Source organism: Macaca thibetana, chromosome 8, assembly GCF_024542745.1.
Source record: "Macaca thibetana thibetana isolate TM-01 chromosome 8, ASM2454274v1, whole genome shotgun sequence".
NCBI classification, from domain to species: Eukaryota; Metazoa; Chordata; class Mammalia; order Primates; family Cercopithecidae; genus Macaca; species Macaca thibetana.
In genome coordinates, this window is record NC_065585.1 from 103,964,162 (window position 1) to 103,990,794 (window position 26,633).

The window sequence follows — 26,633 nt, forward strand, 5'->3', positions numbered from 1 at the left end:
TAGTTCTGTGAAGAACGATGATGGTATTGTCATGAGAATTGCATTGAAATTATAGATTGCTTTTTGCAATATGGTCATTTTCATAATATTGATTCTATCCATCCGTGAGCATGGGATGTTTCCATTTGTTTGTGTCATCTATGATTTCTTTCACCAGTGTTTTGTAGTTTTCCTTGTAGAGATCTTTCACCTCTTTGGTTACGTATATTCTTAAGGGTTTCTTTTTGCAGCTGTTGTAAAGGGGGTTGAGTTCTCGATTTGATTCTCAGCTTGGTCGCTGTTGGTGGATAGAAGTGCTACTGGTCTGTGTACATTGATTTTGTATCCAGAAACTTATTGAATTCATTCATCGGATTCAGGAGCTTTTTAAATAAGTCTCTAGGGTTTTCTAGGTATATGATCATATCATAGGTGAACAGCCACAGTTTGACTTCCTCATTATCAATTTGGATCCCCTTTATTTTTTTCTCTTGTCCGATTGCTCTGGCTAGGACTTTCAGTATGATGTTTAATAGAAGTGGTGAAAATGAGCACCCTTATCTTGTTCCAGTTCTCGGGGGGAATGCTTTCAACTTTTTCCCATTCAGGTATGTCCCTTCTATGCCAATTTTGCTGGTCTTAATCATAAAAGAATGCTGGACTTTGTCAAATGCTTTTATGCATCTATTGAGGATCATATGATTTTTGTTTTCACTTCTGTTTATGTAGTGTATCACATTTGTTGACTTCTGTATGTTAAATCATCCCTGCATCCCTTGTTTAAAACCTACTTGATCATGGTAGGTTATCTTTTTAACATGCTGTTGAATTCATTTAGCTAGTATTGAGTTGAGGATTTTTGCTTCTATGTTCATCTGTGATATTGGTCTGTAGTTTTCTTTCCATGTTATGTCCTTTCCCGGTTTTGGTATTAGGGTAATACTGGCTTAATAGAATGATTTAGGGAGGAGTCCCTCTTCCTCTATCTTTTGGAATAGTTTCAGTAGGATTGGTACCAATTCTTTCAATGTCTGAAAGAATTCAGTTGTGAATCCATGTAGTCCTGAACTTTTTTTGTTGTTGGCATTTTTTTTAAATTACTGTTTCAATCTTGCTACTCATTATTGATCTGTTCAGAGCTTCTATTTCTTTCTGCTTTAATCTAGGAGGGTTGTATATTTCCAGGAATTTATCCATCTCCCCTAGGTTTTCTAGTTTGTGTACATAAAGGTGTTTATAGTAGCCTTGAATTATCTTTTGTATGTCTGTAATATCAGTTGTAATGTCTCCTATTTTGTTTCTAATTGAGGTTATTTGGATCTTCCGTCTTCTTTTCTTGGTTAATCTCACTAACGGTCTATCATATTTGTTTATCTTTTCAAAGAACTAACTTTTTGTTTCATTTATTTTTTGTATTTTTTTATTTCAATTTCATTTAGTTCTGCTCTAATCTTTGTTATTTCTCTTTTTCTGCTGGGGTTGGGTTTGGTTTGTCCTTGTTTTTTGAGTTTTTTGAGGTGTGACCTTAGATTGCCTATTTGTGCTCTTTCAGACTTTTTGATGTCGCCATTTAATGCCATGAACTTTCCTCTTAGCACTACTTTTGCTGTATCCCAGAGGTTTTGATAGGTTGTGCCACTATTACCATTCAGTTCAAAGAATTTTTCAATTTCCATCTTGATTTCATTGGTGACCCAATGATCATTCAGAAGCAGGTTATTCAACTTGATATATTTGCATGGTTTTGAGGGTTCCTTTTGAAGTTGATTTCCAATTGTATTACGCTGTGGTCTGAGAGGTACTTGACAATGATTTTGATTTTCTTATCTTTATTGAGACTTGTTTTGTGGTCTATCATATGGTCTATTTTGGAGTATGTTCCATGTGCTGATGAACAGAATGTACATTCTGCAGTCGTTGGGTAGAATGTTCTGTGAATATGTGTTAAGTCCATTTGTTCTAGGGTGTACTTTAAGTCCATTGTTTCTTTGTTGACTTTCTCTCTTGCAGCTTTCTAGTGCTCTCAATGGAGTATTGAAGTTCCCCACTATCATTGTGTTGCCATCAACCTAATTTCTGAGGTCTAGCAGTAATTGTGTGTGTATTAAAGTCTATATTAATAGACTTTAAAGGAGATATATACTATAATACAATAATCATAATGGACTTCAGTATTCCACTTTCAACAGACAGATAATCCAGACAGAAAATTAATAAGAAAACATCAGACTCAAACTACACTTTAGACCAAATGGACCTAATATACACATAAAAAACATGCTATCAAACAGCAAGAGAATATATATTTTTCTCAAGAACGCATGAAATATGCTCCAGGATAGATCATAGGTCAGGCAGCAAAACAAGTCTTAGAAAATTTTAAATGATTGAAATAGTATCAAGTATCTTTCTCACCACATTGATATAAAGCAAGAAGTCAATAACAGGACTTGGAATTTGGAAAATTTACAAGTATATGAAAATTAAGCAACATACTGCTAAACAATCAATGGAGCAAAGAAGAACTTAAAATGAAAATGTAAAAATATTTTGAAATATCTTGATACAAACAATAATAGTCACACAATATACTAAAACTTATCAGATGCAGCAAAAATCATTCCAGCAATAAATATCTACATCAAAAAAGAAGAAAGATATCAAATAATCAATCTAAAGTTAATTACACCTCAAGAAACTAGAAAAAGCAAAATCCAAAGTTAATAGAAAAAAGGAAATAAAAATAAGAACAGAAATAAATTAAATAGAGGCTAGAAAAAAAGTAATGAAACTAAGAAATATTGATTAATTGTCATAGACTTTGTGAAGTTACATATTAACTTTTAGGTTTTTGTCTGATAGAATAGGAAATAATTCCTATCATTTAGAAAAGATAGCCAAGTAAGTTATTTTTTTTCCTGTGGATATTACAGTTTTGAACATAGCAATATTATTCTAACATTCTTTTGTTCCAATATCCTATTTATATAGTTTTGTTACATACTCTTGAACAAGCCTATTATTCTTCCTCATTTCCTCATTAATGAGTTGAATAAAACTCTGACATATTAATTGTATATTATGAGAGTGGCCCTTTTAATTTTTTGAAAATTATGCTTTTTTCAGGGTCAACCTATTATCTACACTTACTCATGTGTGTGCATGTGTGTGTCCAGAAAGCTGTGGCAATCTCAAATAAGATGTATGATAAAAAAGAATAGCTTACTGAATTAGCATATTTCCAAAAAACAATGTTCAAATACATTGCACCCCAAATATATATCTGTTAAATAATTAAAACAAACATAAAACAAACACTGTTTTTAAGGTTAGGAAGTTGTGATTCTATAATGTGACTTGACAAGATGGGTAATGGAATTTTTTATTTTTAGGAGGTTTATTACAGATTTATATATAATTACCCAAATTGGGAAGTAAACAAAATGTCTTTCAATAGATAAATACATATATAAACTCTGGTACATTCATATAATTGAATATTAACCAGCTATAAAAAGCAATTAGCTACCAAGCCATGAACTATAGCTATAAAACATAGATGAACTATAAATATATGTTGATAATTGAAATAAGCCAACCTGAAAAGACTACATGCGCATATTCTTACAACTATATGACATTATGATAGACAAAAGTATAGACACAAATTTAAATCCAAAGATTCTGATCTCAGTTTTGTTCTATTATGCCACATTGTTTCTCACCATGTGATATTATTTTCAATAACACCTACATATTCTTATTTACTTTTTCTTTTTAGAGATGTCAACTGCTCCACTGACATACTGGATGACATTTCCGTCATTCTACAATTCTCACTGTAAAACCTGCAAGGTCACCATTTTAATAAATATTTCCCACGGCCTACAAATATGCTCAAATCATTTTTTTTCACTTATTATCAACTAACACAACTCATGAGTCCACAATCACTAAATTCAGGAGAAACATGTTTCTTGGCCACTAGGTGGGAGTTTATCTTCATCAGGGTGACCTTTTCTGTTTTTAACTTTATTGAGGTTTAATTTATAACTTACATACCATAAAATTCACCTATGTTAAGTGTACACTTTAGTGATATTTAAAGAAAATTTACATGGTTGTGCAACCAGCACCGCAACCCAAGTTTAGGACATTTCTATTAGCATAGGATAAGATCCCCAATATCCATTTATAGTTAATCCCCATGCCTGTGACTGGCCCCAGGTAACCACTAATCTACTTACTGTCTCTATAAATTTGCATTTTGGGATCTTTTCTACAAATAAAATGATAAAATAGGCAGGGTTTTGTATTTAGCTTCTCTTGCATAGTAGTGTTTTTGAGATTGTAATATGTATGAGTATTCTGTCAACGTTTATTGCTCTCTAGTATTCCATTATACAGATATATCATAGTTTTTGTCAATTCGTTTATAGATACTTGAGTTGTTTTCAGATTTTGGTCATTGAATAATGTTGCTATAGACATCCATATGCAAATTTTTGTAAATACATGTTTTCATTTATCTTGAGTAGACCTAGGAGTAGAGTCCTTCATTCAATTGGTAAACTTATGTTAAACTGCTTAAGAGACTGTCAAACTGGTTTCCCAAAGTAGTAACACCGTTTTTTGGTCCTACTAGCAGTCTTTGATTTCCTGTTTCTCTATGTTTTTGCCAATATTTGTTATTTTCTGTCATTTGATTACAGCCATTCTAGTGGGTGTCTTGTAGTATCTTGTTTGAATATACACATTGCTAATGACTAACAATGTCTTTACTATTTTTCATCTATTTATTATTCCATGTAATTATCATTTTGTATATATTTCTATATATTTTGTATATCATTGTATATAACTTTGTATATATTTGCCTATCTTCTTTGAACTGGTATTTAACCTGTTCAAATATTTCATACATTTGTAATTGGATTGTTTCCCTTCAATTATTGAGTTGTTAGGATGATTCATAGATTCTGTATACAAGTACTATATCAGAAATACAGTTTGTAAATATTTTCTTCCCCTCTGTGGCTTGTCTTTTTATTGTCTTAACAGTGTTTTCTGAGGCACAAAGATTTTTAATTTTGAGAAAGTCCAATTTACCAACTATTTCTTTTATGAATTATACTTTTGGTGTTGTATCTTGGAAATTTCTGGCAAATCCAAGGTTATGAATATTTTTTCCTATGTTTTCTTCCAATAGATGTATAGTTTTAACTACTGCAGTTAGGTTGATTGTCTATTTTGAGTTAAATTTTGTGTATGGCATGATAAAAGGGTCCAAATTTACTTTTTTGTATGTGGACATTGAATTGTCCCAACAGCCTTTGCTGAAAAGACTATTATTCCTTTATCAAATTGTCTTGACACATTTGTCAAAACTCAATGGACTATAAATATAAGAGTTTATTTCTGGACTCTCAATTCCATCCCATTTATCCATGTATTTATTGTTATGCTAGTACAATGTTGAGCTAGATTACTTTAGCTTTGTAGTAATTTTTGAAATATGAAATGGTGACTCCATCAATTTGTTCTTCAGATTGTTTTAGCACTTCTGGGTCCCTTGCATTTCCAGAATTTTTAGGATTATGTCATCAATTTCTGTAAAGAAGCCTACTGGAATTTTGCCAAAGATTGTCTTAAATCCATAGATCAATTTAGAGATGTACAGAAAAGAGTTAACATAGCAGACTTAAGACTGCTATACTTAGAAAGGTATATTCGCAAGGCTGGCCTTTGACTGACACCTGAGTTAGAGTTCCCACCACTGCCTAACTAATAAGTCACTGTGCCTGAACTGTTTAGACCTTGTTATTTGTAATGAACAACCAATTTCCATCTAAGAGTCTGGAATTTTGGTAGATGCCAGGCAAAAGATGCCTGTGTGACCAGCCTCCAATAAAAAGCTTAGGGTCTGGGTTCCCAGCAGTCAATATTTCATACATATTGTCATAATTCATTGCTGGAGGAATTAAGTCCATCATTGGGTGACTCTATTAGGAAATGACTCTTGGAAGCCTGTGACTACTTTCCCTCATACTTGACCCATGAGCCTTTTTCCTTTGCTAATTTTGCTTTGTATCCTTTTTCTGTAATAAATTATAGTGATGAGTATATTCTATGTTCAATCACGTGAGTCTTCCTACTGATTTACTGAACCAAGGGGTAATACTGCAGACCCCTGACAGAAGGGAGAATCGCTGTCTTAACAATACCATCTTTCAAATCATTCACATGGAATAGCTCAGCATTTACTTAGGTTTTTGTGTTTTTTCCAGAAATTTTTTGTTGTTTGCATGTATATTTTGTATTGTTAATATACGCCTAAGTATTAATTTTTATGCTATTGTGAATGAAATTCTATTCTTAATTTTATTTTTGTATTTTCCATTGCTAGTATATAAAAGTGCAATTCATTTTTGCATAGCAATTGTGTATCCTGTGACTTTGCTGAATTCATTTTTTATTCAAACAGGTATTTTGGTAAATTTCCTAAGATTTTACATACACAGGGTCATGTAATCTGCAAATAAAGACAGTTATACTTTTTGTCTTCCAAGTTAGATGCATTTTAATTTTTATTCCTACCTGATTTTACTCTCTTGGACCTCCAATACAATGTTTAGTAGAAGTACTGAGAGCTTGCATCCTCACTTTCATTCTAATTTTAGGGTGGAGAGCATTGAGAATTTCATGGTTAGTATGATGTTAGCTGTAGGTTTTTCATAAATACTTTGCATCAGGTAGGGGAAGTTCCCTTCTATTTACAATTTGTTAATAAGCTGTAATGGGTGTTATTTTGTTATATCCTTTTTCTGCATCACTTGAGATGATCTTGTATTTTCTTGTCCTTTATTATATTAGTATGATGTGTTAAATTAACTATACCACTTTTGCATTACTGAGATAATCCTTTTTGGTCATGGTGGATACTTCCTTTTATGTTTCTTTATTCTGTTTGCCATTTTTAAAGGACTTTTTGCATCCATATGCATGAGGGACATTGATCTATAGTTTTCTTTTCTTGTAATGACTTTGTCTAGCATTAGTATCAAGGTAATACTGTTCTCATAAAATAAATTTTGAAGTGTTCCTCCCTCTTCTATTTTATGCCAAAGATTGTGGAGTATTTTTGTATTATCCCTTCTTTAAATATTTGTTAGAATTCACCAGTCAGGCTATCTGGACTTAGGCAGTGAATTATCAGACTGGCCAGAGCTTTACCAAATATATCCTATGTAATTGCTCTATCAGGAGATTTGTCTCTAGAAAGAGCACATGAAACATTTCTTCTCAAAACAATCTGGCATTAGAATTGAGCATCAAACCATGATGGAGCCCATTTCAATAATCGCATAAACTCTGTCTGGTAAACCATCTACCACTACACTATAGCAAATCTGTTGGTAAATTCACGAGCGGATATTTGTATGCAAACGAAATCATTTTTATCACCTTTAAAACAGGAACCAATTTAAAAATTGTTTGATTAGTCAACCATATTTTTTTAGCTTAACATCTCCATTTTTTTTCTTTCCAACTTTTTTTTAGGTTCAAGGGACACATATGCAGGTTTGTTACATGGGTAAATTATGGGTCACAGGGATTTGCTGCACAGATAATTTTGTAAGCTTATCTGCTTACTTGATAAGCAGTTTTTCGATCCTCATTCTCCTCACACCCTCCACTCTCATCTAAGCCCTGGTGTCTGCTGTTTCCTTCTTTGTGTCCATGTGTACTCCCATTTATAAGTGAGAACGTGCAGTCAACAACATTTTAGAATGTGGTTCTAAATCATCTTATCTAATTGTGATTTGAGTTGACAATCTTGACAGAATCCACACTTTGAAAATAACTGTTAGCTACATACTTTTGTTTCTCCATCAGTAACACTGAGAAAAAAAAATCATGGCTGAATAATTCTGAAGAGTCACATTGACTAGGACCAGTACGCTATTTCTCTATTAGTCATTAAATTAGAGCAAAACAGGTCACTTTTCTTCCTTTATGCATACATCTTCCTTTCAGGTTGATGTAATCCCATTTGTATATTTTTGCTTTTGTTGTCTATGTTTTTGAAGTCATGTCCAAAATAAGGATCTCTCTACCACTTCACTTATTCCCTGAAGCCCCTATGCCAATTATTTTCTTTGTCATTAAGGTTTTAGCTCTAATGTCACCCTGCAGAAAGACATTTCCTGTTTACTCTGGCTAAAATACCCTCTTCTCTCACTTTTTATTCTATTGTCCTATTTTGTTTTATTTTTAAATCACTTATCCCTGCCTGAAACTATCTTGTTTAGTGTTTGTTTGCATATATGTTTATTCTCTTTACTATTTCCCACTAGATAGTATGGAGTAAATTATTTCCTGAATTAGTGAATGAACAAATAACTTTAAGCTATAAATGAACCTGTCTGCTTCTAATGCCAGCCTTTTATCTCATCCTATTTTGGCAAGGTTTGATCTGCACATTGTTGCTCCATGTAATTTTAGGAATAATGTGAGAAAGCTAAACAGAATGCTGGAAGCCACTGATTTTTTATATTGATTCTAAAAATTTACTATCTGTGTGTTCAGTGCTACCTATTTTTTTCTATTTTTATCTCTGCTATAATCCTTACATTTGGCTCTAATTTCTTACATTTATCTTCCATATCAATAACTAGTTTGAGCCACAGAATTCTGATATTCTCTAAGTTTGGCATTTATCTTAAGTTTAAATTGTGAATGTAGTTTATCTGTAATGATTCTTCATTTTATTCACCTTCAGCTTTGTTTTGTTCTATTCTTACAACATTCTCTTAGTTCAAAGATGCCAAGCCTTGCAATTTTTTTTTTGAGAATAGTATTTTTTTCTGAAACTGCTTATAGATTCTATAATGACTTAATTTTAAAAGCATACACTCCCTCCAGTCTCATGGATGTCTGCCATTTACCCTGCTCCAGAGTTTGTTTCATTTTCCCAGAGTATTTCAGTGAACTCTGCTGGGTGTGGAAAATTATTTGGGAATTCTTTAATTGACAGATAAAATTACATGTATTTATCATATGCAACACAATATTTAAAAGTGAACTATATATATAGCTTTTTTGTAGTGAGAACATTACTATCCATTTTCTGCATTTGTCAAAAATACAACATAATCATAGTAACTATGCTATACAATAGTTATCTTGAATTTATTCCACCTCTCTAACTTAATTACACATCCTTCAACCAACATCTCCTCATTCCTTCCTCCCTACAACAAACATTCTAATCTCTAATTCTATGAGATCAACTTTGTAAGATTCCATATATGAGTGAGGTTATACATTATTTGTCTTTCTTTGCCTGGCTCATTTATCTTAAGATAGTATCCTCCTAGTTTAACTATACTGCCACAAACTACAGAATTTCCTACTTTTTATGGCTAAATAGTATTCCACTGTGTATGTATACCACACTGTCTTTATCTAGTCATCTGTTGATGGACACAGAGATTGATTCCATAATTTGGCTATTGTGAATAGTGCTGGAATAAACACAGGAGTGTTAATGTCTCTTCAACAAACAGATTTTATTTCCTTTGGATACAAACCCAGTAGAGGAATCACTGGGTCTCATGGTAATTCTATTTTTAATATTTTGAGGAACTCCCCTATTGTCTTCCATAATGGCTGTATTAATTTACAAGCCTATAAACAGTGTGTAGGGGTGCTCCTTACTCCATATCCTTGCCAAGACTTGTTATCTGTTGTCTTTTGATCATACCCATTCCAACAGAAGTGAGGTGATAGCTCATTGTGGTTTTCATTGACAAGATATTCAAGATAGTAATATTGAGCACTTTTTTAATATACCTGTTGGCCATCTATATGATTCCTTTTGAGAAATGCCTATTCAGATCTTTTCCACATCTTTTAATTGGGTTGTTTTCTTGCTATTGAGTTGTTTGAATTCCTTATGTATTTTGGATATTAACCCTTATCAGATGTATAGTTTTCAAATATTTTCTCCCATTCTGTAGATTCTCTCTTCACTTTTTTGATTGTTTCCTTTGCTGTGCAGAGGCTTTTCAGCTTGATGTAATCCCATTTGTATATTTTTGCTTTCATTGTCTATGTTTTTGAAGTCATGTCCAAAATAATAACTGACCAGAACAATGTCATGAAGCTTTTTCCCTGTTTTCTTCAAGTAGTTTTACAACTTTGAGTCTTATATTTAAGTCTTTAATCCATTTCAGTTTTATTTTTGCACATGGAGAGAGACAAGGATCTAACTTCATAATTCTGTATGTGGACATCCAGTTTTTCCAGCACCATTTATTGAAGAAACTACCCTTTCTTCAGTTATGTATTCTTGGCACCTTTGTAGAAAATCAGTTGACTATAAATGAGTGGAATTATTTCTGGGCTCTGTATTTTGTTCCATTGGTCTAAGTATCTGGTTTTATGCCAGTACCATGCTCTTTTGGTTACTATAGCTGTGTAGTATATTTCAAAGTCAGGTAGTGTGATGCCTATGGCTTTGTTCTTTTTGTACAAGATTGCTTTGGCTATTGGGGGTCTTTGCTGATTTCATTTGAACTTTAGGAAATATTTTTCTATTTCTGTGAAGAGTGTCATTGGTATTTTGATAAGAATTGCAATTAAGCTGTAGGTTGCTTCAGGTATTATAGATATTTTAACAATATTAATTTTTCCAATCCATGAACAGGGGATAGCTTTCTATTTATTTGTGTCTTCAATTTCTATCATCAATATTTTATAGTTTTCAGTGTAGGCATCATTTAACTCCCTGGTTAAATTTATTCTTATTTTATTTTTATCTATCATAATGGGATTGTTCTCTTGATTTCTTTTTGAAATAATTCACTATTAATGTATAGGAACACCACTGACTTTAGTATGTAAATTTTGTATCCTACAACTTTACTGAATTTATTTACTAAACCTAACAGTTTTTGTTTTTTTTGGGGGGGGTGGAGTTTTCTATATATAGATGTACCTCAGAGGTATTGTGGATTCAGTTTCAGAGAACCTCAGTAAAACAAATACTGAGTAATAAAGCAAGCCACGTAAGTTTTGGGGTTTCTCAGTGCATATAAGTTGTGTTCAAACTATGTTGTAGTCTATTACATGTGTACTAGGGTTATGCCCTAAAAATATGTACACTTTAATTAAAAAATATTTTATTGATAAAAAGTGATAACAATCATCTAAGCCTTCAGTTTACTGGTAATCTTTTTGCTGTTGGAGGATCTTGCCTCAATGTTGACGGCCGCTGACTAATCAGGGTGGTGGCTGTTAACAATTGAAGTGGCTGTGGCAATATCTTAAAATAGGACAACAATGAAATTGGCCACATCAATTGACTCTTTCTTTCCTGAAAGATTTCTCTGTAGCATGCAATGCTGTTTGACAGCATCTAACTCACAGTAAAACTTCTATCAACACTGATGTCAATCCCTTCAAATGTTGTCACTGCTTTATCAACTTTGTTTATGTAATATTCCAAATCCTATATTGTTATATTAACAATGTTCACAGTACCTTCACCAGGAATATATTCCAGCTCAAGAAATCACTTTCTTTGCTCATCCATAAGAAGCAACTGCTCACCAATTCAAGTTTTATTAGGAGATTGCAGCAATTCAGTCACATCTTCAGACTCTATTTCTAATTCTAGTTCTCTTACTATTTGTATCACATCTGCAGCTACTTCCTCCACTGAAATCTTGAACCCCTCAAAGTCATCCATGAAAGTTTGAATCAACTTCTCCCAAACTCCTGTTAATGTTGATATTTTGATCTCCATCTATGAATTGCAAATGTTCTTAGTGGTATTTTAAATGGTGTATCCTTTCTGAAAGTTTTTAGATAATTTTGCCCAGACCCATCGGAAGACACTATCTATGGCAGCTTGAGTCTTACATAATAAGGCTTGAAAGTCAAAATGACTCCTTGATCATTTGTCTGACCATGGGCTACAGAATGGATATTGTGCTAAGCAGGTAGAAAACATTAATCTGCTTATACATCTCCATCAGCGCTCTTGGGTGACTAGTTGCATTGTCAATGAGCAGTAATGTTTTCAAAGGAATCTTTTTTTCCTGGGTATTGGGTCTCAACAATGAGCTGAACATATTCATTAAGCCATGCTATAAACAGATGTGCTGTCATCCAGGCTTTGTTGTTCCAATATAGAGCACAGGCAGAGTAGATTTAGCACAATTCTTAAAGGTCATGGGATTTTTGGAATGATAAATGATCATTGGCTTTAACTTAAAGTCACCAGTTGTATTAGCCCACAACAAGAGTGTCAGCCTAAAGCTTTGAAGCCAGGTATTAAATTCTCTCTAGCTATGAAAGTCCTAGAAAGCATCAGTATTAGGCCATTCTTCCACTGCCATAAAGTAGTATCTGAGATTGAGTAATTTATAATAAAAGACATTTAATTGATTCATGGTTCTGCAGGGTGTACAGGAAACATAGTGGCATCTTCTTCTGAGGAGGCCTCAGGAAGCTTCCAATCATGGCAGAAGGCAAAGGAGGGCAGGCACATCACATGGGGAGAACAGGAGCCAAAGCAAGAGGGAGTTGGTGGGGGGAGAGGGGAGACATGCCACACACTTTTAACCAATCAGATCTCATGAGAACTTAATCACTATTGTGAAGATAGCATCAAGCCATGAGGGATCCACCCCCATAATCCAAACACCTCCCACCTCCAGCAGTGGGGATTACAATTTAACATGAGATTTGGATAGGGACAAATAGCCAAACTATATTAATATCTTTTTTCAATAGAAGGCTGTTTCATCTACACTGAAAATCCATTGTTTAGTGTAGATACCATCATCAATGATCTTGGCTAGATCTTTTGGATAACTTGCTGCAGCTTCTATATCAGCGCTTGCTGCTTCACCTTGCACTCATGCTATGGAAAAAGCTTCTTTCCATAAAACTTATGAACCAACATCTGCTAGCTTAAAATTTTCTCCTGCAGCTTACTCACTTCTCTCAGCCCTCATAAAATTAAAGAGAGTTAGGGCCTTGCTCCGGATTAGGCTTTAGCTTGAGGGAATGTTGTGACTGGTTGGATCTTCTATCCAAACCACTAAAACTATTTCCGTATCAGCAATAAGCCTGTTTTGCTTTCTTACCATTTGTGTGTTCACTGGGCTAGCACTTTTACTTTCCTTCAAGAACTTTCCTTTGTATTTATAACTTGGCTAACTGTTTAGCACAAAAGCCTGGCTTTCAACCTATTTCAGCTTTTGACATGCCTGTCGCAGGAAGCTTAATCATTTCCAGCTCTTGACTTAAAATGAAAAACATGAAACTTTCTTTCTGGTGAACGCTTAGAGGCAATGTATGGTTATTAATTGGTCTACTGTCAATATTGTTTTGTTTCGAGGAACAGAAAAGCCTGTGGAGAGGGAGAGAGACAGGGGAATGGCTACATAGGGATCAATTAGAACATATATATTGATTATTTGGATTGAAACTAATTGGAGACCTTTGACTTTTCCTGTACCTGGATTATATCTTTTTCTAGGTTTGGAGAGTTTTCTGCTATTATTTCTGTAAATAAGCTATCTCTCTCTCTCTCTCTTTTTTTTTTTTTTTTTGAGACGGAGTCTCGCTCTGTCCTGGAGTGCAGTGGCGCGATCTGGGTTCACTGCAAGCTTCGCCTCCCGAGTTCACGCCATTCTCCTGCCTCAGCCTCCCAAGTAGCTGGGACTACAGGCGCCGGCCACCACGCCTGGCTAATTTTTTAGTAGAGACGGGGTTTCACTGTGTTAGCCAGGATGGTCTCGATCTCCTGATCTCGTGATCCGCCAGCCTCCGCCTCCCAAAGTGCTGGGATTACAGGTGTGAGCCACCGCGCCTGGCCCCACCTCTTTATCTTTTTTATTCTTTCTTGAACACCAGCTGCTCATATATTACCTTTTCTGATGGTGCCCCATAAATCCTGTGAGTTTTCTTCATTCTTTTTCATCCTTTTTCTGTTTTCTCCTCTAACTGAATATTTTCGAAATAGTTGTGTCCTATTTCACAGATTCTTTCTTTGGCTTTATCAGTTCTGCTGTTTGCACTCTTTACTGCATTCTTAAACATCATTCATTGTATTTTCAGCTCCAGGATTCCTGTTTGATTTTCGGTCTCTTGGCTGCTGAAGTTACTGAAACATTGGGCTAGAATTCAACCTTCCCAGCTGCTGAAGTCAGCTTGTCACTGTGGGCTTTTTGGAGCCCAACACTGTTGTAGTGGTGGGTGGTGATGCAGGCCGAAACTTGAGGCCATCTTGCAGGGGCTACCGATTACTGTTCGGTGCCGCGGCAGGTCTGAAAGCTCAGATCATAAGTACCAGCCAAGATTCAAGGGCCTTGGGTGTCTGCCTAGTGCCTGGTTTTACTGCGGTTGACCTGGTATTGGTTAAAAGGTACAGTTCTAGTCTTACGTCCCTCTTTTTCTGGCAAGCAGACAGTATCTTTTTTCTGTGCTGTGCTGTGCTGTGCGGTTCAGGGAGGGGCGATGCAGGTAATGTAAAACTGTCCTTCCTACCCTCTTTAATGCATCTTTTTTTATCATGCTATAACCAGGCACTATGACCTCTCACTAATACAGGAATTATTAAGAAATAATTTTTAGGCAGCTAGAAAGGGTAAAAGCTCTTGGTGGAATTTTCCTTTAATGAAAAGCAGCCCCAAACCATTTCTTCTCTTAACAGAAAGCGGCCTGGTAAGTCAGGCATAGATATGCAAACTAGAAGCTTTTATATGTAAATGCAGGCAGCTGTACCTGGAAGCCAGGTACATTCAATATGGTGTCCCCTGCCCTCTTTTCCTTGTCACCATGTTTAAGGGTGTCATGACAGCCTCCAAGTAAAACCACGTGTACAGGTATCATGGCCGCCGCCAGGTGGAGGCTGCATTTGCATAATAAAAGACTAGGGTGGGAGGGCCAGTCTTTTCCAGGGCTGTGTAAACCGCACGCCTGGTCAAACCAATTCCCTGAGCCCTATGTAAATTAATTGCTGCCTCCTCAAGTCTCTGTACAAAATCCATTGCGTTCCACAGCGAACAGGAGACCCTCTTTTTGGCGACCCACTTTCTCATTATGAGGAAGCTTTTTCTCTCTTCTTGTCTATTAAACTTTCCACTCCCAAACCCACTCCTCGTGTGTGTCCGTGTCCTGAATTCTTTCTGGACCGTGACAAAGAACCAGGGTATATAACCCAGACAACGGAGCCGTTTCATCACCTGGCTTCCTTAGCTCTTATGCAGGTATTTTCATACGTGAACAGTTGTTCAAATTGATGTTTTTGTGGGGGAACAATCACTGGAGAGTCTTATTCCACCAACTTGCTTTACCTCTTGTCCACCAGGAATTCATTAAATGGTGTCAATAAGAGAGACAAAATGGTTGTAACAACAACTGATATGTTGAGTTGGAACATCAAGCTGGGAGAGAAGCAGCATTAGGCATTGTGTACATGAAAGTACAGGAAGTGATAGATTACTGAATGAATTTAAGTATGATAGTGCATCTTAGGTTGCTTGGATATAATATGGTGGCAAGGGCTGAATATATTACTGATACGTTTACCATCTCCTTGAAACAAGTATTTCAAGACATTTGATGCTGAGCCATTGTCAGATACAAACTGCCGCTTACCTTGCAATCTTTTGAACAGCAATCTCCGGAACCACATTGCGCATTATCTTTCAGTCTACATGTTAAAGCATCACAACATAACTTATGTGTACAATTCTGTCAAGAAAAATGCTAAGTGTTAGTTAATCACATATAATTAGGTACCACCAAATAAAACTGTGACATATAACTTTACAAAGTATAAAACTTTTCTAAAATTCACTGATTTTTCATAATCCCATTCTTTATGTGAGATTTATAGAAATCAATATCTCATTCAGTAATGTGTAAAATAAATGTATTGTCTTGAGGAAGGAGAAAGGGAGGGGGTTGAAAAACCACCTACTGAGTACTATGCTCACCACCTGTGTGCAATATGCCCATGTAACAAACCTGCAAATGTACCCCCTGTAGCTGAATTAAAAGTTGAAATTTTAAAAAAGAAATGTACTATGTCACTATATTTCATATAATTTCAATGATATTCCTATGGGGCCAAAACCTAGAGAAAACAGTTATTAGATATCTTATTAACTAACATTGTCTTTAAACATTTCCTTATATTATTCATTTTATAACAAATCGTATCAGCCAGATTTATTCACCTGTAGAAACCAAAATTAAATAACCTCAAAAATTGTTCATAAAATCACAAATGTTTACTGTTTTCTCAATGCTTCCACTTAACTTCTCTGGAAGAAATGAAAAACTAGAGATTCTAGACCCACAATGTTAAATATGACAACTACTAGCCATGTGTAGCTATTTAAATTTAAATTAACTAACATTAAATAAAGTTAATAATTTACGTACTCAGTCACATGAGCCACATTTTGAGTGCTCAACACACTAACATATGATTAGTGGAAAGTGTATTGTATGGCACAAAAGAACATTTCCATAATTATGAAAAGTTCCATTGAAGAACACTGCTCTAGAAAATGGATGTTTAATTTTACAGTAAGTTTTGTATTTATTTATTGGATCTAGCATAAATTTTGTCCTTATTTATTTTACTGTGGTGAATTTATATAAATTCACCACAGTATAAATATAAATCAACTGTGTAAATATAGTAAATATAAATCAACTGTGGTTGATTTATATTCAAATACAAAATCAATTTTACATTATTAAGCCCAAATTTGTCTTGCTAACATTTGTTTATAATTTCTCTATCTAAGTTCACTGGTGACTTTGGTCTCTAATTTTCTTTTCCTCTAATAAGCTTCTCAAAGGTTTTTTCTGTGTCAAGTTTACACTGGTTTATAAAATGAATGGAGCTTTGTTTATTAAAAAAAAAAAAAAAAAGAAGAAGAAGAAAATTGGATTATTACCTCCTTCAATATTAGAATTTATCAGAGAAATCTACTGGGCTGGTGGTAGTTGTCAGAAGTTTTTAAAATAGAGATACAACTCTTTTGTTAGTTATGAGAACATTCTAATTGGTTGTTTCTCACTGAGTCAGTAATTTGTAAGTTTTACCATTCTAGCAATTTCTCATATTCACAGAATATTCATATTTATTAATATAAATTTTTGTATCATGTCCTCTTTCTAGCTGTAGGTTCTGAGTTGTTTTTTTTTTCTTTTTCAGTCCTAATATTGGTTGTTTATACCTTTTATTATTTGGTTTCATTAGTGTTATTTGAAAATTTTTAACTTTTTTTAGTTTTTTCAAGGAACTAAGTTTTCTTTTTAAGCTATCTATTATATAATGATTGCTTATTTTATTAATTCTTGCTCTTATCTTTATTATTTATACATTTAAGTCTATAAATTTTCATTGAAATATAGTTATAGATATATTGCTGAGTTTTGATAATGTCTAATTTTCATTGTAATACCCACTGGTAATTTAAAAGCATACTTTTTTTAACTTTGCAAATATTGAGGATATTCTGGCTATGTTAATTGGTTTACTGAGTGAACTTCTCGGCAGCAAGATAAATTATTAATTGATTTATTTATTGATTTATACTTTGTTGCAATGTACTGGGTAAACATACTCTTGTGTATCTTTTTTTTTCCACTGGAACATTATGCAGCCTTTATGCATAGATATAAACATATTTGAAGCATATTGTTGAGTAAGAAAAGTAATTTGCAGAAAATGTATAGAGTATCATTTGTCCAAAACTTCCTCCCCAGAATTATAGCCCATATTTCTATAGACACATATATATGTAAAAATAGAATAAAAAGTCTGAAAAAATATACACAAAGCTGTTAACAATGGGGACCTTATAGATGGGAGTGATGGTCCCAAGGGGAAATTTTATGTTTATCTTTAATGTTTGATTTTTTTACAATTATCATATATTTGTGTATTACTTACATAGTTAAAAATACATACCTACTTTGAAAATATAATTTTACGCCAGTTGTCTCATAACCTCTAGGGCTAGGTATGACTTGGTCAAGACCAAGGATTAGTTGGCAGTGATTGGGATAAAATACTGACACACTGAATATATTTATTATGGTTAAAAAAATGTGTTCCCGATGCACATAGTCACTACACTGTCCAAGTTCAATGCTAATGAAAAAGTCTGAAAGGCAACTAGAGAAAACATGTAAAAAGGGAAACCCATCAGCTAACAGTGAACTTCTCAGCAGATAGCTGATAAGCCAGGAGAGATTGGGAGCTTATTTTCAGCATTTTTAATGAAATTCCAACTAAGAATTTCATATCCCACCAAACTAAGCTTCATAAATAGAGAAATAAAATATTGTCCAGATAAGCAAGTGCTAAGGGAATTCATTACCACTAGACCAGCCTTACAAGAGATCCTTAAGAGAATTCTAAACAAGGAAACAAAAGAATGATTGATATATGCTACCACGAAAACACACTTAAGTACCTAATCTACAGACCCTATAACGCAACGCACAACAGAAACTACAAAACAGCCAGCTAACAACTTTGTGATAGTATCAAAACCTCACATATAAATATCAACCTTGAATTTAAATGGTCTAAATGCCCTTCTTAAAAGGCATGGATTGGCAAGTTGGATTAAAAAAACAAGAACCATTTGTCTGCTGTCTTCAAGAGACCATATCACAGGTAATGACACCCACAGACTCAAAGTAAATGGTTTCAGAGACATCTATCATGCAAACACAAAACAAACAAAAAGAACAGCGTCTCTATTCTTACATCAAATAAAACAAACATAAAACCAACAACAATAAAAAAAAAAAGGACAAAGAATGACATTACATAATGAGAAAGGGTTCAATTCAATGAGAAGATGTAACTATTCTAAAAATATATGCACCCAACACTGGAGCACCCAGATTCATAAAATAAGTACTACTAGACCTACCAAAAGACTTAGCCACAAAATAATACTGGGGTACTTCAACATCCCCACTGACAGCATTAGACAGATCACTGAGGCAGAAAATTAACAAAGAAATTCTGTCCTGAAATTTGAGTCTTAACCAATTGGACCTAATAGACATCTACAGAACACACCACCCATCAACCACAAAATATGTATTTTTCTCATCTGTACACAGAGCATACTATAAGATCAACCACATGCTTGGCCATAAAGTGAGTCTCAATAAATTTTTAAAAATTAAAATCACACCATAATCTCAGACCATAGTGAAATAAAAATAGAAATAAATGCCAAGAATATCTCTCAAAACCACACAATTACATGAAAATTAAACAACTTGCTCCTGAATGACTTTTGAGTAAACAACGAAATTAAGGCAGAAATCAAAAACTGTTTTGAAATAAATGAAAACAGACACAACATACCAAAATCTCTAGGATGCAGCAAAAATGATGTTAAAAGGAAAGTTTATGGTAGCAAATGCTTACGTCAAAAAGTTACAAAGGCCTCAAATTAACACTCTAACCTCACACCTAGAAGAACCGGGAAAACAAGAACACACTAACCCCAAAGCTAGCAGAAAAAAATAAATAACTAAAACCAGAGCAGAATGAAATGATATTGAAACCCAAAAATACAAAGAATCAACAAAACCAAAAGTGTTTTTTGAAAGGATAAACAAGATTGATAGACCACTAGCTAGACTGACAAAGAAAAAAGAGGAAAGATCCAAATAAGCACAATCAGAAATGACAAAGGTAACATTATAACCAACCACATAGAAATGTAAAAGATACTGAGCCTATTATTAACACTTCTATGCACATGAACTAGAAAATCTAGAGGAAATGGACAAATTCCTGGAAACACACCATCTCCCAAGATTGAATTGGAAGAAATTGAAACCCTGAACAGGCTAATATCGAGTTCAGAAATTGAATCAATAATAAAAACTTACCAACCAATAAAAGCCCCAGACCAGATGGATTCACAACTGAATTCAGCCACACATACAAAGAAAAGCTGGCACCAATTCCATTGAAACTATTCCAAAAAATCAAGGAGAGGGAACTCATCCCTAACTCATTCTATGAAGTCAGCATAACCCTAATAACAAAACCTGGCAAAGACATAATGAAAAAAAGAAAACTACAGGCTAATGTTCCTGATGAACATAGACATAAAGATCCTCAACAAAATACTAGCAAACCAAATCCAGCAACACATCAAAAAGTTAATTCACCATGATCAAGTAGGCTTCATTCATGGGGTGCAAGATTGGTTCAACATATGTGAATCAATAAATGTGATTCATCACATAAATAGAATTAAAAACAAAAACCATATGCCATTATCCTAAGTGAACTAATGCAAGAACAGAAAACCAAACACTGCTTATTCTTACTTACAAATGGAAGCTAAACATTGGGTGCTCATAGACATAAAGGTAGCAACAATAGATACTGAGGGCTACTAGAGTGGGAAGTGGGGAAGAGAGGCAAGGGTGGAAAAACTATTGGGTACTAAGCTCAGTGCCTGGGTGATAGGATCAATTGTACCTGAAACCTCAGCATCACACAATATACCCAGAAAACAACCCTGCACATGTACCCCCACCCAATCTGAAATAAAAGTAAAAATTATAAAAAGTAAATAAATAAAATAATGTGTTCCCAGCAGCTCTTAGAAAACATGTTTTATATATTTTAATTAGGTCATCTTTAATATGTTGTTCAAATATTGTGCATCTGCAATAATTTTTTTATTTGCTTTTTCTTTTTTCTTTCTTTCTTTTTTTTTTTTTTTTTTTTTTTTAAATGTGAGACAAAGTCTCGCTTCGTTGCCCAGGCTGGAGTGCAGTAGCATGATCTCAGCTCACTACAACCTCCACCTCCCAGGTTCATGCAATTCTCTTGCCTCAGCCTCCCGAACAGCTGGGATTACAGGCATCTGCCACCACACCCGGCTAATTTTTGAATTTTTAGTAGAGCCGTCTCTAAATTTCACCATGTTGGTCAGACTGGTCTTGAAATCCTGACCTCAAGCTATCCATCCATCTTGGCCTCCCAAAGTGCTGGGATTACAGGCGTGAGCCACTGCGCCTGGCCTTCATATTTTTTTTCTGTTATTTGCTACCAAAGATGTGTTAACACCTCTTAAAGTGATTATGAATTTGTCTGTCTCTCCTCATAGTAAAATTTCGCTTTAAAATATTTTGAAACTATGTTTGGGTGATTTTTAATTTACAATTATTACATGTCCTAGTGTGCTGGACCAACCCTGTTCTGGTTTGTAAGGGTCAATTGTTAAATTTTCAGAAATTTTGTGAACTGGTTGCTAACAAAGCCATTAATAAAAATTGAATTTCATTAACTTACAATGAAATAAATTATACTTTTAAAAGGTAGCAAATATTGACAACATCATTTCTTATTTTCCTACATTTTAATTTTAGCTATACTCTTGAAGATATTAATATCTATTATTAATTTTTGGTGGAAATACTGTATAATGATCTGCTACCATTCACATTTTTCCAACTCTGCATTTAATAATGCTGCATTTGTCACTTTAAATCTGCCATTGTAGGAGTGTTTAAAGGAAGGAATTCAGCAAGTGCTACAAATCACGGCCTAACTCAGATTTTGTTGATTGTCTTGGTGTGCGTGCTGAAAGGTTTTGGGTTAATATAATTTGTATGAGGTTGAGAAATAATTCAACAGTAGCTAATATACCAGATTTAATAAAAATAAATTTACTTGGTAAGAGTCAGCAAATTAGGATAGAACTCCAATTAGCGAATCATTGTTGAATCACAATCATACACTGAGTTAACTACAGAATCAACAAAAGTATTCTGGGAGAAGCATTTTGGCTATATAAGTTTACAGTAGAGGGTATTCTTGCGTAACTGAAAGCATGTACCCTTTAACTTAACTGCAATAAACTATACCCATTTAAAATGTTTAGTTTATGCATTTACTCATATACTCAAGTTACAGAACACTCTCATTGCCAACCAGAGACATCTCCTACTTATTGAAGTCAACCACTTCTTCACACTAAAGTTTACTTACCATTTTTTATAATTTTAGAGAAACAGAATCATATATTACATAACCTTGTGAATCTGGCTCATTTCAATCAGCATAATCATTTTGTGATTCACCAATGGTGATAAATTTACCAGCATTTTGTTCATTTTTTTATTGCTGAGTAGTTTTCCAATGACTAGAAATACCACAATGTATCTGTCCACATGATGATGGATATTTGGATTGTTTCTAGTATTTGGCTGCCATGAATAAAGCAGCTCTAAACATTCATGTACAAATATTTTAGGGGATATATATTTTCATTTCTTTGGGAAAAAAATACTCAGAGATGGAAATCTAGGGAAAAAGGAAAGTGTATATTTAACTTTATAAGACATGGCCAAAATGTTTCAAATATTTTTACACTCAACTAGCAATTTACACAAATTTCAATTGCTGTACGTCTCAACAAAACTCACTATTATTATCAGAAGGGGGTGTATTATTACAGATATTCTAATATGTGGGCAGTGTATATGATGTGGTTTTAATTATTTTTCCCAGATGACTAGTGATATTAAACATCATTTCATTTTCTTATTGTCATTTATAAATAATCTACTGTAAACTGTCCAAATTATTTTGTCTACTTTTATTAGGTCATTTGTCTCCTTTTAATTGAGTTGTAATATGTACTCTCAAGAAATATAGATTTTGTCTTTTTAATTTTTATTTAATATACAATATTTTTAGAGCATTGTTAGGATCACAGCAAAATTGGGCAGAAGGTACAGAGATTTTCCACATGCCTCGCCCACACATATACACAGCCTACCTCCTTATCAACATATCAGAGTGGTACATTTGTTACAAATGATAATCCTACATTGACACACCATTATCACCTGGAGTTCAATTTTACATTAGTTAGGGTTTACTTTGGTATTCTACATGGTATGTGTTTGAAAAATTTATAATAACATGTATCCACCACCAGAGTATCATACAGGGTAGTTTCACTGTCCTAAAAGTCCTCTGTGTTCTGCCTAATCATCCCTCCCTTCCCTTTAACCCCCGGCAACTGCTGATCTTTTTACTGTCCCCATACTGTTATCTTTTCTAGAATGTCATATAGTTGAAACTATGTGGTACATAGCTTTTTCAGATGGCTTCTTTTACCTAGTAATACATATTTTAGATTTCTTCATGTTTTTTCATGACTTGATAGATTATTTCTTTTTAGCACATTTTATTTAATAGACAATATTTTAGAGCATTGTTCCATTGTCCAATGTAGCAAAGACTATTTATTCATTTACCTATCAAAAATATTTTAGTTGCTTCCAAGTTTTGGCAATTAAAAATTAAGCTACTAGAAACATCTGTGTGCATGTTTATATGTGGACATAAATCTGCAACCCTTTTGGGTAAATACTAAAGAGAGTGATTGCTAGATAATATGGTAAGAGCATATTTAGTTTTCTAAGAAACCACCAACCTATTTTCCAAAATGGCCGTGCTATTTTTGTATTCCACTCATCTTGCTTATTAAATAATGAATGAGAATGCCTGTTGCCCCACAGCCTCACCAGCATTTTGTGATTTTAGTGTTCTAGATTTTTCAACATTTAATAGGTATGTAGTGGTATCCTGGTGTTTTAATTTGCATTTCAGCAATAATATATGATGTGGAGCATCTTTTTGTATTTGCCATCTGTATATCTTTTTTTGGCAAGGTGTCTGTTAAAATCCTTGGCTCTTTTTTACTCAGGTTGTTTGTTTTCTTACTGTTGAGTGTATTACTCTCTTCTCACACTGCTAGTAAAAACATATTCAAGACTGGGTAATTTACAAAGGCAAGAGGTTTAACTGACTCACAGTTCAGCATGGCTGGGGAGGCCTCAGGACACTTACAGTCATGGCAGAATGGGAAACAAACATGTCCTTCTTCACATGGCTGCAGCAAGGAGAAGTGCCAAGCAATAGGAAGAAAAACCCCTTATAAAACCATCAGATCTCATGAGAACTCACTATCACAGGAACAGCATAAGGGTAACCACCTCCATGATTTGATTACTTCCCACTGGGTCCCTCCCACAAAACATGGGCATTAGGGGAACTACAATACAAGATGAGATTTGGGTGGGGACCCCGCAAAACCATATCATTGTGCCCATGGCCCTTCCCAAATCTCACTTCGTCACATTTTAAAACACAATCATGCTTTCCCAACAGGGTAAGTTCTTTCTGCCTATGAGCCTGTAAAATCAAAAGCAAGTTAGTTACTTTCTAGATACAATGGGGTATAGGCATTGGGTAAATACACCCATTCCAAATGGAAGAAATTGGCCAAAATGAAGGGGCTACAGGCCCCATGTAAGTCCAGAATCGACTGGGGAAGTCACATCTTAAAGCTCTGAAATGATCTCCTTTGATTCCACATCTCACATCCAGGTCACCCTGATGCAAGAGGTGGGTTCCCACAGCCTTGGGCAGCTCTGCGCCTGTGGCTTTTCAAGGTACAGCACCCCTCCCAGCTTCCTTCATGGGCTGGCATTAGTGTCTCTGGCTTTTCCAAGTGCACAGTGCAAGCTGTCAATGGATCTACCATTCTAGGTTCAGGAGAATGGTGGTCCTCTTCTCACAGTTCCACTAGGCAGTGCCACGGTGGGGACTTTCTTGGGAGGGGCTTCAACCCCACATTTCCCTTTTGCACTTCCCTAGCACAGGTTCTCCATGAGGGTGCCAGCCTGCAGCAAACTTCTGCCTGGACATCCGGGCATTTCAATACATCTTCTGAAATCTAGGCAGAGGTTCCAAACCTCAATTCTTGACTTCTGTGCACCCACAGGCTAAACACCATGTGGAAGCTACCAAGACTTGGGGCTTGCACCCTTTGAAGCCATGGCCTGAGCTGTGCCTCCGCCCTTTTAGCCACGGTTGGGGTGTAGGACACCAAATCCTGAGACTGCACAAAGCAGCAAGACCCTGGGCCCAGCCCATGAAACCATTTTTCCTCCTAGGCCTCTGGGTCTGTGATGGGAAGGGTTACCCTGAAGACTTCTGATATGCCCTGGGGATATATTCGTCATTGTCTTATTGATTAACATTGGCTCCTCATTACTTATGCAAATTTCTGGAGATAGTTTGAATTTCTCTTTCTCCTCAGAAAATGGGTTTTTTCTTCTCTATCACATCATCAGTCTGTGAATTTTCCAAACTTTTTGCTCTGCTTCCCTTTGAAATGTAAGTAAGTTCCAATTCCAAACAATATCTTTGTGAATAAATTCTAAAAAGTCACATCTTGAATGCTTTGCTGCTTAGAAATATTTTCTGCCAGATACTCTAAATTATCTCTCTCAAGTTCACAGTTCCACAGACCTCTAGGGCAGGAGCAAAATGCTGCCAGTCTCTTGCTGAAGCATAGCAAGAATCACTTTCATTCCAGTTCCCAAGAAGCTCCTCATTTCCATCTGAGACCACCTTAGCCTGAACTTCTTTGTACATATCACTATCAACATTTTCATAAAAGCTATTCAACAAGTCTCAAGGACATTCCAAAATTTCCCACATCTTCCTGTCTTTTTCTGAACCCTCCAAACTCTTCCAACCTTTGCCTGTTACCCAGTTCCAAAGCCACTTCCACATCTTTGGGTTCCAAAGTCCCTTCCACGGCAGCCCCCAACTCCTGGTACCAATTTACTATATTAGTTCAGACTCACATTGCTAATAAAGACATACCTGACAGTGGGTAATTTATAAAAAAGTTTAATTGACTCAAAGTTCAGCATGGCTTGGGGGGAGCCCTCAGGACACTTACATTCACAGCAAAAGGGGAAGCAAACACATCCTTCACATGGCTGCAGCAAGGAGAAGTGCCGAGCAAAAGGGGGAAAAGCCTCTTGTAAAACCATTGGATCTCATGAGAATTCACTCACTATCACAAGAACAGCAAGAGGGGAGCCACCCCCCCTGATTAAATTACCTCCCACTGGGTCCCTCCCACCACACGTGGGGATTATGGGAACTACAATTCAAGACAAGATTAGGGTGGAGACACAGTCAAACTGTATAATTGAGCTTTAAGAGTTCTTTATGTATTTTGGATTAAGTCCTTTATAATGTCTGTCTTTTGCAAATATTTTCTCAAAATCTGTGACTTGTCTTTTCATTTTCTTGAAAGCATCTTGTGCAGAGAAGATATTATTTAAATTTCAATACAGCCCATCTTCTCAATCATTTCTTTCATGTATGTGCCTTTGGTTTTTTTCATCTAAAAAGTCATTGCCAAACCCAAGATCATCTAGATTTTCTCCTGTGTTACCGCATAGAAGTGTTACAGTTTTGCATTTTACATTTCAGGAGTGTGATCCATTTTAAGTTAGTTTTTGCAAAAGGTATAAGGTTTGTTTCAATATTCACATTTGTGTACATGGATATCCAGTTGTTCTAGCACCATTTGTTGAAAATACTATCTTTGTTCCATCATATGATCTTAGCTCCTTTGTCAAAAATCAGTTGACTATATTTATATGGGTCTATTTCTGGGCTCATGTATCCCATTCCATCAATCTATCTGTCTATTCTTATGTAAATACTACACTTTCCT

At 34.9% G+C, this 26,633-nt stretch overlaps 1 protein-coding gene across 3 annotated transcripts in view; it reads right to left on the bottom strand.

The window, feature by feature from the left end:
* The window catches only part of LOC126961194 (disintegrin and metalloproteinase domain-containing protein 5), a 137,182-nt gene that overhangs the window by 55,669 nt on the left and 54,880 nt on the right, over window positions 1–26,633 (bottom strand). For all 3 annotated transcript variants that reach the window (XM_050801306.1, XM_050801307.1, XM_050801308.1), the window contains one exon: window positions 15,658–15,753. In XM_050801306.1, coding sequence (XP_050657263.1) covers window positions 15,658–15,753 — 96 coding nt within the window. The remainder of the gene's footprint in view (window positions 1–15,657; window positions 15,754–26,633) is intronic.